The sequence below is a fragment of the Delphinapterus leucas genome, chromosome 1 (assembly GCF_059928025.1).
Source record: "Delphinapterus leucas isolate spDelLeu-1000000601 "Yukka" chromosome 1, BTC_Dleu_Yukka2, whole genome shotgun sequence".
Classification (NCBI taxonomy): domain Eukaryota; kingdom Metazoa; phylum Chordata; class Mammalia; order Artiodactyla; family Monodontidae; genus Delphinapterus; species Delphinapterus leucas.
The window spans coordinates 100841376-100855694 of record NC_143129.1 but is presented as its reverse complement, the minus strand read 5'-3'; the positions used below and the strand labels follow the sequence as shown (position 1 = coordinate 100855694).

The 14319-nt window shown below is 37.2% G+C and overlaps 1 protein-coding gene across 1 annotated transcript in view; it reads right to left on the bottom strand.

Annotated features, from left to right (window-relative positions):
- Nucleotides 1-1025: 1025 nt before the first annotated feature.
- OLFM3 (olfactomedin 3) overlaps nt 1026-14319 on the bottom strand; it is a 52886-nt gene continuing 39592 nt past the window's right edge. The window contains exons 5-6 of the mRNA XM_022584205.2: nt 2829-2935; nt 1026-1734 (exon numbers count right to left, since the gene is read on the bottom strand). Coding sequence (XP_022439913.2) covers nt 1057-1734; nt 2829-2935 — 785 coding nt within the window. The 3' untranslated portion in view covers nt 1026-1056. The remainder of the gene's footprint in view (nt 1735-2828; nt 2936-14319) is intronic.

Here is a 14319-nt window from a genome sequence, read left to right as displayed (position 1 = left end):
ACATGTGCTTCCTGTACTTTTAGAGTCCTGACACAAGAAATTACATTATTGCCAGTTGTGTGTAAAATTTAAGTTAAAACATTAATATATTTAATTATAAAGAACAGAATTTGAATGTGTAATAAATGAGTAGAGTCAACTCAAGTCAGTTGTGACTCAACTGCATCTCTGCAAGCAACTATATGGGTTGCTTTCAGTGGAGTGATCAGAATAACTCATCCTTACTGAATCAATTTTAGGATTCCATGTCAGTGGTCCAGTAAACTTGGGGTAAAATAAAGACTCTATTGTAAGGAATCTGGTTTGATTTTCTTTTTAGTTTATAATGCTTATGTAAAGGGGTAAGCTGAGAAGATACTTCCTTTTTGACCACTCTTGAAAAAGTGACCCATAATGATTACTGAGATTAAACTTCAGTGTATTTTATAAAAAATATTACTTACTTTCACAGAAGTGAAGAGATACAGTTGCACAATGGTGGTTACAATGGTAGAAATACCTATTGCCAATAAAATGTTAGCAAGAGATTTAAAAATGACTGTACAGCACCGCATCAGAGAACTGTATAACAGCAAAATGATTAATAATATTTTCTCATATAAATAAGATCCTTAAATCGTTTTTAGAAATAAATGGGGGGGAAGTGCTTTTTTTTTTCCTAATTCCTACCAAAATATTTTCTGATGTGGAGCAAAAGACAGTAAAAAAATGACAGAGTTAAAAAAAAAAGACATTTCATGCATTAAAGCCACCATTAATCTCTGACTCTAATATAAGGCAGATCATTAATCTTTTGTAAAACTATGACTTTAGCCACTTAAGCTCATTTTAGTGCTTTTCATGACAAGGACATGATAGGCCTTGTAAATTTAGGAGTTAAGATGTGTTTCCAACAGGTTAGTTTATACAGGCTCAGATGTTTTTTGAAACACCAACTTTATAACAAAAAATGCTTTGGAGAAATGATGAAAGTTATTATAAAGAAAAACCAGAAGGGGTCCTATAGAGTTTATCACAGGTGACACTGTTAGATCAGTGAACACAAATTACATTTGCTTATGTGTCATCCTCAGTCTTAATGATGTGGAAAAGGGTGACATTGAATAGGACCTGGTGACCATTGTTCCAGGCATAAAGAGCTCTATCTCTTGCATTGTAGTCAAGCATGGATATGTGAAAGTATTGGTTATGAAAGGGAATGTCCGTGTACTCATATGTGGAGGTTTTGGTGGAATAAGAATAATACACCTTGGCTCCAGTTAAGTGGGAGTTGGTGACATACAGTGTCCCACAGATCATGAAGGATTCCCCCGCACTTCTCTTGGGATAGCCAGTGCTCCAGCTCTTCATTACCTCCAAGGTATCTTTGTTAAGTTGGCTGATGACAATATTGCCTGCATTCTGGTTAGTTGCATACACAGCCCACAGCCCGATTTCATCAGCCATTAGGTCGATGTCAGAGAACCCACCCCATGTGTAAGGGTAAACGTTGTGAAAACCAGCATACTCCAGGCTTCTTTGGGCAAGCACTCTCCCCATATCAAAGCTGTATCTGATGATGATGTTACTCTGATACTTGTTAAAATAGAGTGAGCCATTGTAGACAACATGGTTAGTTCCTGCCCATTTGAACGGGAGGTTGTATGTCCTTGATTCGGCCCCGCTGACAAAGTCTGCAATTGATTTGTACTCACGGACAATTTTATTGTTAGTATAACTGTCCATGTACCAAACCTGGGAAGAAGGAAAAAATGGAGTAATTAAATTCTGTACTTTTTTGAGAATTCCAAAATAAAGACAGTGAGAATCAGCACATATTAATATTGTCATTCTCAGGCTCTGGAAGATTCTCTTACCACTTACCTGTTGCAGTTTGATAGTACTGCAGGCTTTGGCAAAAATAGTGACATGGTCTGTGTGGAAAGGAAACAACTAAATGTACTGCCTTGAAGTTGATTTGCTTTTTGTCCTTTCTTTTTTTGTTGTTTTAAAAATTTTTTACCATTCAGTGCATATCACTGAGTGAATCAAACATATATCAATGCAAATAACATCACTTTTTTCATTTACCTGATCAATTTGATTAGTAATAACTGCAAAAAATATCACGTTGAGAAAATTTATTTATTCCATCCCTTGCTCTGAAAAATATATGGCTTAATTTTGAGCATTCAACTTATTTTTCCTTTATGGATAACAAAGAACCTTCTAGTAATACTTGTTCATTGGATCAGCTTATAGGTACAACCACCTTTTAATGAAATAATTTTATTAAGCTACTAAACTTGCTTGGATGTAACCCTTGAAAATCCTAATGTGTACTGAGTTCTGTAATAGAACATAAATGGAGCTATGGTAAGTCTCTAGTATATTGATTTTCATAATACAGGCATTGCCAAATACCCTCTGTCCTGTTTTCTTTAAAATTACCCCTAGATTCTAGGTATATTTTAGCTTGTTTAGTGAATTGGGTAGCTCTTGAGCTTTTTTACTTATTTAGTTTTTTTTCACACTAAGGAGCAAATTCTAGAAGGAATGTACAGAAAAATTTGTATACTTGTAACTACCCCTTTTCAAGCATAAAACAGTAATAACCAATAAAAAATTAGACTCACTATACTGATGAATTATAGGATAGAACATTTTACTAAAATAAGTTTGCCATTTATCTGTAGATATGTTAATATTATCAAACTGAAAATATTTGCAAACAGTGTAACACTTTTCAAGTTGAAACTAATATCCCTGAAAAATAATGGATGGTCTAGTAGGCATAAAGCTTAAATAAAACATAATTCTAAGCAAAGGCATTTGAGGAAGCAACATACTCTGTTATTTTTTTCAGATGCTAGGGGATCTGTCATCCAAGCGCCAAATCGGGTTCCAGATGTCTTGACTGTAACTGGGCCTGTGATTTTCATCAATTTGCCACATGCTGAAATTAGAGTAACGTGAACATGTTGGGTGAACATGGCAATAATTCCAACACACATACTTACACCAAGAGCAAAGAAAGGAATCCTAAAACAAAGCAAATAGAATTAATACCACATTCTGAATAAATGATCATTCATGTGGGATGCTATGCATTTAACTATAATTTGAACCATGAGTAGTTGCTTTTTCAGTGCTCTAAATCTAAAGTGTGGAATTTTAAAATGGGAAATTATTTATACAATCTGGAAAGAGATAAATGAGGAACGTCATTATCATTATACCAGTCCAGCTGCTGCTTCTAAGTAAAGAAGTCAGCAAAATTAAATTTTCCATGATGCTGTTTACCTGATCATCAGCTTCCCCTCACCTGACCCTCTCTGCTCATGCTTTGAGACTTTGGACTACTTATGCAAGCCAGAAAGAACTCTTGTTAAGTCGATTTTCAGTTTGTATTGGTAAATGAGCAGCTCCTGTGAAAGTTATATTTATAGAATATAATAAAAAAAAATGTAATCACAATCTACCTGAAAGACGTAGAGTTTTGAAAGGTAAATGCCTTGTGCAAGCCTGATAGAGCAGCCCTAAAGATACAGGGAAAACCCCCCACAAAACTCAAGCCCTCATACCCTGTAGTCCCATGCAGTGAAAGATGTAGAGTATCAATTGATGTAATACATGATAAAAAACTAGTGACTTTCTTGAAAAATTATATTTTTTATCACTCTATCTATGAATAAAATCTTAGGAAAAGCTTGGACTTCATAAATGCTAAAGTCTAAACCAAAAAGAAACCCAGGCGTTTTGTGAGATTTTTACAACAGAATAATTTAAAAGTGATTTTCGTACACATTGTGAAAGGCAATATGACTGCCTGTAAATGTTGACTTTTGGTCTAAACAAAGAAATTTTCCTATCCATTTATACTCCTCTTTTCTTTGTCTTCTTTTTTTACTTTAAAAAAATTGTTTTATATGGCCCATGTTTCTTAGATCCTCCTCTGCCTATCCTTAGAACTGATAAATTTCTACTTAGTGCCTGTCAGTTCCTGTATGTTTGGAAGGGAAAGAACAGATCCCCAAAGCAAATAAAGGACAAAACTAATTGTAACTTAGGGCTTATTTTGCCTCATTTTTCTCTATGTGTGTTCCTTATAAGAATAATTTGTAACAGGCAGAATACTAAGCCATGCAGTTAGAAAGATGATGAACAATAACATTATATTTTGTGCTATTGCTTCAGTGATAACTACACATTTAGTAATCTCCAGCTTTTCATGAAACCTAAACGGAATATATTTTTTTCTTCTTTTTTGAAGAAACTAGATGTGATAGCATCTTTATGTATTTTATATAAAGGAATTACTTTATAACTTCCTAAGACCTGTTAAACTGAGCAAATCAGAAGTCTTTGTGGCATTATCTATATTGAATAGCAAGATCTTCAGTTAAACCTATTTAGAATATATTAGCTCAACTTGGTATAAACACATGAACAATATGTGAATAAAATAGTATCAGTTTGAACTAGAAAAAAGTAAATGTATCCTGAAAGAATATAAGTTGCGTATATTCTCTGAATGCACTAAATAAGTGAAAGTAATATGATCTTTAATGATGACCTACATAAATATTTCTAAATTCACAATGGTAAGTGCATGAAAATTTAAACTATAAGTGTATGGAAATAAATAGAAAGACATTGCTCCCCCTAAAAAACACCACAAATAAAATATGTGACTTCTTCCTTATGCATGAAAAATAAATACTTTTGTTGAACAGAATACAAATAGCAAAAATAGATAAAATATGAAAAGTAACTGGCTAAGATGATGGTGCTTTTATCTCCTTTATTTTGCAAAATCTCATTAAAATGATAGTAAAGGAGTAAAACATGGGGGAAAAAACCCAAAGCAAAGAGAATGGTACAGAGCCATTAGTGGAGAATAAACTTTTTGTTTTTAATAAATTTATTTATTTATTTATTTATTTATTTATCTTTGGCTGCATTGGGTCCTCGTTGCTGTGTGCAGGCTTTCTTTAGTTGCAGTGAGCAGGGGCTATTTTTGTTGTGGCATGCAGGCTTCTCTGTGGTGGCTCCTCGTTGCGGAGCATGGGCTCTAGGCGTGCGGGCTTCAGTAGTTGTAGCACTCAGGCTCAGTAGTTGTGGCACGCAGGCTCTAGAGTGCAGGCTCAGTAGTTGCGGCGCACGGGCTTAGTTGCTCTGCGACATGTGGGATCTTCCTGGACCAGGGCTCGAATCCGTGTCCCCTGCATTGGCAGGTGGATTCTTAACCACTGCACCACCAGGGAAACCCAATGCACCACAAGGGAAGCCCAGAGAAGAAATTTTTAACAAATTTCTGGAAGGCAGAAAGTGATGGAGAGTGGTAATTAAAGGTGTAGGATGAAATAAAATGCACTAGTGTCTAAGCAGAGGAGATAAGAGCTGAGGATGGAGCTGTTCTGCCTTGAAGAGAAGTAAGGGACACCTCGCCGTGACACACACGTGGTAGGAAAACTGATAAAAGGATTTACCATACATATTATGAATCTTTCCTGGAGCCTAGGGAGATAGATATGTTTTCTATAAGTGGAGCATAGGTGGATTTTATAGTTGGATTTTTTAACCTAATGGGAGGAACCTTTGTCTTTTAACATAATATACTTGAGGACTGTATATGGAAGCAGCTCCTTAGAGGGCACACAGCCTTGTCTGGAAACAGTGTGGAGGAAAGAAGCCTGTAGCAGTTGCAAGGGTTCCTGATATACTAGGCTGCTTAAAGTTGTCCTAGATAATTTTTATTAAAATCGTCTTCGAAGATGGTGGAGTAGAAGGATGTGACCTCACTCCCTCTTGCGAGAATACCAGAATCACAACTAACTGCTGAACAGTCATTGACGGGAGGACACTGGAACTCACCAGAAAAGATACCCCACATCCAAAGACAAAGGAGAAGCCACAATGAGACTGTAGGAGGGGCGCATTCACAATAAAATCAAATCCCATAACTGCTGGGTGGGTGACTCACAAACTGGAGAACACTTATACCACAGAAGTCCACCCACTAGAGTGAAGGTTGTGAGCCCCACGTCAGGATTCCCAACCTGGGGGTCCTGCAATGGGAGGAGGAATTCCTAGAGAATCAGAATTAGAAGGCAGCGGGATTTGATTGCAGAACAACAGGACTGGGGAAAACAGAGACTCTACGAGGGCACACACAAAGTAATGTGCACATCGGGACCCAGGGGAAGGAGCAGTGACCCCAGGGGACACTGAACCAGACCTACCTGCTAGTGTTGGAGGGTCTCCTGAAAAAGTGGGGGGTGGCTCTGGCACACCATGAGGACAAGGACACTGGCAGCAGAAGTTCTGGGAAGTACTCCTTGGCATGAGCCCTCCCAGAGTCTGCCATTAGCCCCACCAAAGAGCCTGGGTAGGCTCCAGTGTTGGGTTGCCTCAGGCCAAACAACCAACACGGAGGGAACCCAATCCCACCCAACAGCAGTCAAGTGGATTAAAGTTTTACTGAGCTCTGCCCACCAGAGCAACAGCCAGCTCTACCCACCACTAGTCCCTCCCATCAGGAAACTTGCACAAGCCTCTTAGATAGCCTCGTCCACCAGAGGGCAGACAGCAGAAGCAAGAAGAACTACAGTCCTGTAGTCTGTGGAACAAAAACCACATTCACAGAAAGATAGACAAGGTGAAAAGGCAGAGGGCTATGTACCAGATGAAGGAACAAGATAAAACCTAAGAAAAACAACTAAATGAAATGGAGATAGGCAACCATCCAGAAAAACAATTCAGAATAATGATAGTGAAGATGATCCAGGACCTTGGAAAAAGAATGGAGGCAAAGATCGACAAGATGCAAGAAGTGTTTAACAAAGACTTAGAAGAATTAAAGTACAAAAAAACAGAGATGAACAATACAATAACTGAAATGAAAATTACACTAGAAGGAATCAGTAGCAGAATAACTGAGACAGAAGAACGGATAAGTGACCTGGAAGACAGAATGGTGGAATTCACTGCTGCAGAACAGAATAGAAAAAAAAGAATGAAAAGAAATGAAGACAGCCTAAGAGACATCTGGGACAAAATTAAATGCAACAACATTCGCAGTATAAGGGTACCAGAAGGAGAAGAGAAAGCGAAAGGACCAGAGAAAATACTTGAAGAGATTATACTCGAAAACTTCCCTAACATGGGAAAGGAAATATCCACCCAAGTCCAGGAAACACAGAGTCCCATACAGGATAAGCCTAAGGAGAAACATGCCAAGACACATAGTAACCAAATTGGCAAAAATTAAACAAAAAAAAATTTATTGAAAGCAGCAAGGGTAAAATGACAAATAACATACAAGGAAACTCCCATAAGGTTAACAACTGATTTCTCAGCAGAAACTCTACAAGCCAGAAGGGAGTGGCATGATATACTTAAAGTGATGAAAGGGAAGAACCTACAATCAAGATTACCCAGCAAGGAACTCATTCAGATTCAATGGAGAAATCAAAAGCTTTACAGACAAGCAAAAGCTAAAAGAATTCAGCACCAAAAAATCAGCTCTACAACAAGTGCTAAAGGAATTTCTCTAAGTGGGAAACACAAGAGAAGAAAAGGATCTACAAAAACAAACCCAAAACTAAGAAAATGGTCATAGGAACATACATATCGATAATTACCTTAAGCATGAATGGATTAAATGCTCCAACCAAAAGACACAGGCTTGCTGAATGGATACAAAAACAAGACCCATCTATATGCTGTCTACAAGAGACCCACTTCAGACCTAGGGACACATACAGACTGAAAGTGAGGGCATGGAAAAAAGATAATCCATGCTAATGGAAATAAAAAGAAAGCTGGAGTAGCAATACTCGTATCAGATAAAATAGACTTCAAAATAAAGAATGTTACAAGAGACAAGGAAGGACACTACATAATGATCAAGGGATCAATCCAAGAAGAAGATATAACAATTATAAATATGTATGCACCCAACATAGGAGCACCTCAGTACATAAGGCAACTGCTAACAGCTATAAAAGAGGAAATTGCCAGTAACACAATAATAGTGGGGGACTTTTAACACCTCACTTACATCAATGGACAGATCATCCAAAGAGAAAATTAATGAGGAAACAGAAGCTTTAAATGACACAATAGACCAGATAGATTTAATTGATATTTGTACGACACTCCATCCAGAAACAGCAGATTATACTTTCTTCTCAACTGCGCACAGAACATTCTCTAGGATAGATCATATCTTGGGTCACAAATCAAGCCTCAGTAAATATAAGAAAATTGAAATCATACCAAGCATCTTTTCCGACCACAACGCTATGAGATTAGAAATGAATTACAGGGAAAAACACGTAAAAAGCACAAACACATGGAGGCTAAAAAATACATTACTAAATAACCAAGACATCACTGAAGAAATCAAAGAGGAAATCAGAAAATGCCTAGAGACAAATGACAATGAAAACACGATGATCCAAAACCTATGGGAGGCAGCAAAAGCAGTTCTAAGAGGGAAGTTTATAGCTATACAAGCCTACCTCAATAAAAAAGAAAAATCTCAAATAAACAATCTAACCTTACACCTAAATGAACTAGAGAAAGAAGAACAAACAAAACCCAAAATTAGCAGAAGGAAGGAAATCATAAAGATCAGAGCAGAAATAAATGAAATAGAAATAAAGAAAGCAGTAGCAAAGATCAATAAAACTAAAAGGTGGTTCTTTGAGAACACAAACAAAATTGATAAACCATTAGCCAAACTCATCAAGAAAAAGAGTGAGAGTACTCAGATAAGTACAATTCGGAATGAAAAAGAAGTTACAACAGACACTGCAGAAATACAAAGCATCTGAAGAGACTACTGCAAGCAACTCGTTGCCAATAAAGTGGACAACCTGGAAGAAATGGACGAATTCTTAGAAACGTATAACCTTCCAAGACTGAACCAGGAAGAGATAGAAAATATGAACAGACCAAACACAAGTAATGAAATTGAAACTGTGATTAAAAATCTTCCAACGAACAAAAGTCCAGGACCAAATGGCTTCACAGGTGAATTCTATCAAACATTTAGAGAAGAGCTAACACCCATCCTTCTCAAACTCTTCCAAAAAATTGCAGAGGAAGGAACACTCCCAAACTCATTCTATGAGGCCACCATCACCCTGATACCAAAACTAGACAAAGATACTACAAAAAAAATTACAGACCAATATCACTTATGAATATAGATGCAAACAGAATTGAACAACACATTAAAAGGATCATACACCATGATAAAGTGGGATGTATCCCAGGGATGCAAGGAGTCTTCAGTGTACGCAAATCAATCAATGTGATACACCATATTAACAAATTGAAGAAGAAAAACCATATGATCATCTCAGTAGGTGCAGAAGAAGCTTTTTACAAAATTCAACACCTGTTTATGATAAAAGCTCTCAAGAAAGTGGGCATAGAGAGAACCTCCCTCAACATAATAAAGGGCGTATATGACAAACCCACAGCAAACATCATTCTTATTGGTGAAAAACTGAAAGCATTTCCACTAAGATCAGGAACAAGACAAGGATGTCCACTCTCACCTTATTATTCAACATAGATTTGGAAGTCCTAGCCATGGCAATCAGAGAAGAAAAAGAAATAAAAGGAATACAAATTGGAAAAGAAGAAGTAAAACTGTCAGTCTTTGCAGATCACATGATACTATGCATAGAGAATCCTAAAGATGCCACCACAAAACTGCTAGAGCTACTCAGTGAATTTGGTAAAGTTGCAGGGTACAAAATTAATGCACTGAAATCTCTTGCTTTCCTGTATACTAATGATGAAAAATCTGAAAGAGAGACTACGGAAACACTCCCATTTACCATTGCAAGAAAGAGAATAAAATACCTAGGAATAAACCTACCTATGGAGACAAAAGACCTGTATGCAGAAAACTATAAGACACTGATAAAAGAAATTAATGATGATACCAACAAATGGAGAGATATACCATGTTCTTGGATTGGAAGAATCAATATTGTGAAAATGACTATACTTCCCAAAGCAATCTACAGATTCAGTGCAATTCCTATCAAACTACCAATGACATTTTTTACAGAACTAGAAAAAAAATCTTAAAATTTGTATGGAGACACAAAAGACACTGAATAGTCAAAGCAGTGTTGAGGGGGAAAAGCAGAGCTGGAGGAATCAGACTCCCTGACTTCAGGCTATACTACAAAGCTACAGTAATCAAGACAATATGGTACTGGCACAAAATCAGAAATATAGATCAATGGAACAAGATAGAAAGCCCAGCGATAAACCCACACACCTATGGTCAACTAATCTACGACAAAGGAGGCAAGGATATACAATGGAGAAAAGACAGTCTCTTCAATAAATGATGCTGGGAAAACTGGACAGCTACATGCAAAAGAATGAAGTTAGAACACTCCTTGACACCATACTCAAAAATAAACTCAAAATGGATTAGAGACCTAAATGTAAGACCAGACACTATAAAGCTCTTAGAAGAAAACATAGGAAAAACACTCTTTGACATAAATCACAGCAAGATCTTTTTGGATCCACCTCCTAGAGTAATGGCAATAAAAACAAAAATAAACAAATGGGACCTAATGAAACTTAAAAGTGTTTGCACAGCGAAGGAAACCATAAAGAAGACAAAAAGACACTCCTCAGAATGGGAGAAAACATTTGCCAACGAATCAACGGACAAAGGATTAATCCCAAAATATGTAAACAGCTCATGCAGCTCAATATTAAAAAAACTAACAACTCAATCCAAAAATGGGCAGAACACCTAAATAGACATTTCTCTAAAGAGGATATACAGATGGCCAAGAAGCACATGAAAAGCTGCTCAACATCACTAATTGTTAGAGAAATGCAAATCAAAACTACAATGAGGTGTCACCTTACACCAGTTAGAATGGGCATCATCAGAAAATCTACAAACAACAAATGCTGGAGAGGGTGTGGAGAAAAGGGAACCCTCTTGCATTGTTGGTGGGAATGTAAATTGATACAGCCACTATGGAGAACAGTCTGGAGGTTCCTTAAAAAACTAAAAATAGAATTATCATATGACCCAGCAGTCCCACTACTGGGCATATACCCAGAGATAACCATAATTCAAAAAGACACATGCACCCCAGTGTTCATTGCAGCACTATTTAGAATAGCCAGGTCATGGAAGCAACCTAAGTGCCCATCGACAGATGAATGGATAAAGAAGTTGTGGTATATATATATAATGGAATATTACTCAGCCATTAAAAGGAACGAAACTGGGTCATTTGTAGAGACGTGGATGGATCTAGAGACTGTCATACAGAGTGAAGTAAGTCAGGAAGAGAAAAACAAATATCGTATATTAACACATATATGTGGAACCTAGAAAAATGGTACAGATGAACTGGTTTGCAGCGCAGAAATTGAGACACAGATGTAGAGAACAAATGTATGGACAGTAAAGGGGGAAAGTGGCGGTGGGTGGGGGTGGTGTTTTGATAATTTGGGAGATTGGGCTTGACATATATACACTGATGTGTATAAAATGGATGACTAATAAGAATAAAAAATAAATTAAAAAAAAAAAAGGGACTTCGGATCTAAGAGGGTTCAAAATAGCAGTGTAGGGAGATCCTGAACTCACCTTCTCCCATGGATACAGCAAATGTACAACTACATATGGAATAATTCCCTTGGTAAGGGACCTGAAAGCTGGATGAACAGAGCCTCCACAACCAGTGGTAAAAGGACAGCATTGAGATGGGTAGATAAGGCAGATGGGGCCTCTTGCTGAGGGAAAAACCAAGCACCACCGTGAAAAGCTTGTGAACCAAAGGTGAAGGGGACCCACTTCCTAATTTTTAAGCATCTTCTGGAGAGGTAGAAAGCAGTTGGGATACTACTTGGAGACTGAGACACTGCTGGGAGCAATTTTGCAGCCTCAGGCTACCTTGCTAATGCCCGTGCTGGTGGTTGCCATTTTGCCATTCTTCCTCTAACCTGTTAGTGCCAGTGGATGCATCCCTCTGAAACCCCCACCCACCCCTGTGCCTTGGCTAGGCCTCATGGCTGACCAAGTAATATTCCTGCTAACCTGTGCCTTGCAGCAGCTGTGGCTGGGTCCATAGGTGTTCTAAGTCCTAGCCCCACCAACCAGTACATAGAAGCAGCTATGGCCAGGTGCCACAGCTGTTTCAACGAGCAGTCCTGTTCACTAGCATGTCAAACCCACAATGATAGTGGGGTGCATGCAGCCCAAACAGGGGACACAAGTGAAGTGCCTAGCTCTGGTGGCCAGGCAGGATTGTGCCTCTGAACCCCTGAGGACATGTGCTAAATAGGGTCACTCCTTCAAGACTAGGAGAAATGGCTTATTTACCTAATACATAGAAACACATACAGAGATTTGGGCACAATGAGATAGAGGAACATGTTCTAATAGAAAGAACAAGACAAAGTCTCAGGGAAAGAACTAAATGAAATGAATGTAAGCAATCTACCTGATAAAATGTTCAAATTAATAGTCATAAAAATGCTTACTGAACTTGGGAGAAGAATAGATGAACACAGTGAGAACTTCATCAAAGAGAGAGGAAGCATAAGAAAAGTACCAAACAGAAGTTACAACTGAAACAAAAAGATAACCTAGAAGGGTTCAACAGCAAACCAGTTAAGGAATAAGAATGAATCAATGAACTGGAAGACAAAACAATGAAACTCACCCAGACAGAGCAGCAAAATGAATAAACCATTTTAAAAAGTGTAGTTACCGTAAGGGACCTTTGGGACAATATCAAGTGGAAAAACATTTCCATTATAGGCATCTCAGAAGAGGAAGCAAGAGAAAGGGCCAGAAAAATTATTTGAAGAAAGAGTGGCTGAAAATTTCCTAATCTGAGAAATGGAACAGGCATCCAGTTCCAGGAAGCCCAGAGAGTTCCAAATAAGATGAACCCAAAGATACACCAAAACACATAATTAAAATGGTAAAAGTTAAGCATAAGAGAGAATTCTAAAAGCAGCAAGAGAAAAACAACTTGTTGCATACAAGGGAAACCCCTTAAGTCTATGAGAAGATTTTTCAGCAGAAACTGTACAGGCCAGAAGGGAGGGGCATTACATATTCAAAATGCTAAAAGGAAAGAAACCTTTCAACCAAGAATTCTCTAACCAACAAGGTTATCATTCAGATTTAAAGGAGAGATCAAGAATTTCTTAGATAAGCAGATGTTAAAGGAGTAAAATGTGTCTTTAGAGGTATAAAATATGAGGGAGCATGAGTGTGAAAAAATAAAGATTTGGAATATGTTCAAATTTAAGTTGCTGCCACCTGAAAAAAGACAGCTATTAGCATACTATGTTTTTATGAGAACCACAAGGTAATCACAAAGAAAAAACTTAACAGTAAATACAAAAAGGAAAATGAGAAAGGAATTTAAACATAACGCTAAAGATAATTGCCAAAACAGAAGGAAAGAGAGAAAGAGAGAAAGGAACAGAGAGGAAGCACAAGAAAAGCCAGAAACAGTGTACAAAATGGCAGTAAGTACACACCTGTCATTAATTACTTTAAATGTAAATATACTAAATTTGCCAATCAAAAGACATAGAGTGGCTGAAAGGATAAAAAAGCAAGACCCATCTATATGCTGTCTACAAGAGGCTCACTTCAGAAGTAAGGACACATACAAACAAGGTGAAGGGATGGAAAAAATATTTTGTACAAATGGAAATGAAAAGAATGCCATATTAGTCATACTCATATCAGACAAAATAGACTTTAAACCAAAAACTGTAATAAAAGACAAAGAAGAGCAATACATAATGATAACGGTAAATCCAACAAGAAAATATAACATTTATAAATGTATAGCCACCCAACAGAGGAGCTCCTAGATACATAAAACAAATATTAATGGGCTTAAAGGGAAAAATTGAAAGCAATACAATAATAGTAGGGAACTTTAAACCCCATTTACAGTAATGGATACAAAAATCCATTACAGACACAAAAATCAATAAGGAAATGTTAGACTGAAACATTAGACCAGATAGGTTTAATAGAAATATCCAAACATTCTATTCAAAAGCATCAGACTACACCTTCTTCTCAAGTGCATGTGGGACATTCTCCAGGATAGATCACATGTTAGGTCACAAAGCAAGTGTCAATCAATTCAAGAAGAGTGAAATCATGTAAAACATCTTCTCTAACCACAATAGTGTGAAGCTAGAAATCAATCAGAAGATAAAAAGGGGAAATAATCATGAAGTAACAACAGCATACTTCTGAATAACCAGTTTGTTATTGAGGAAATTAATGGT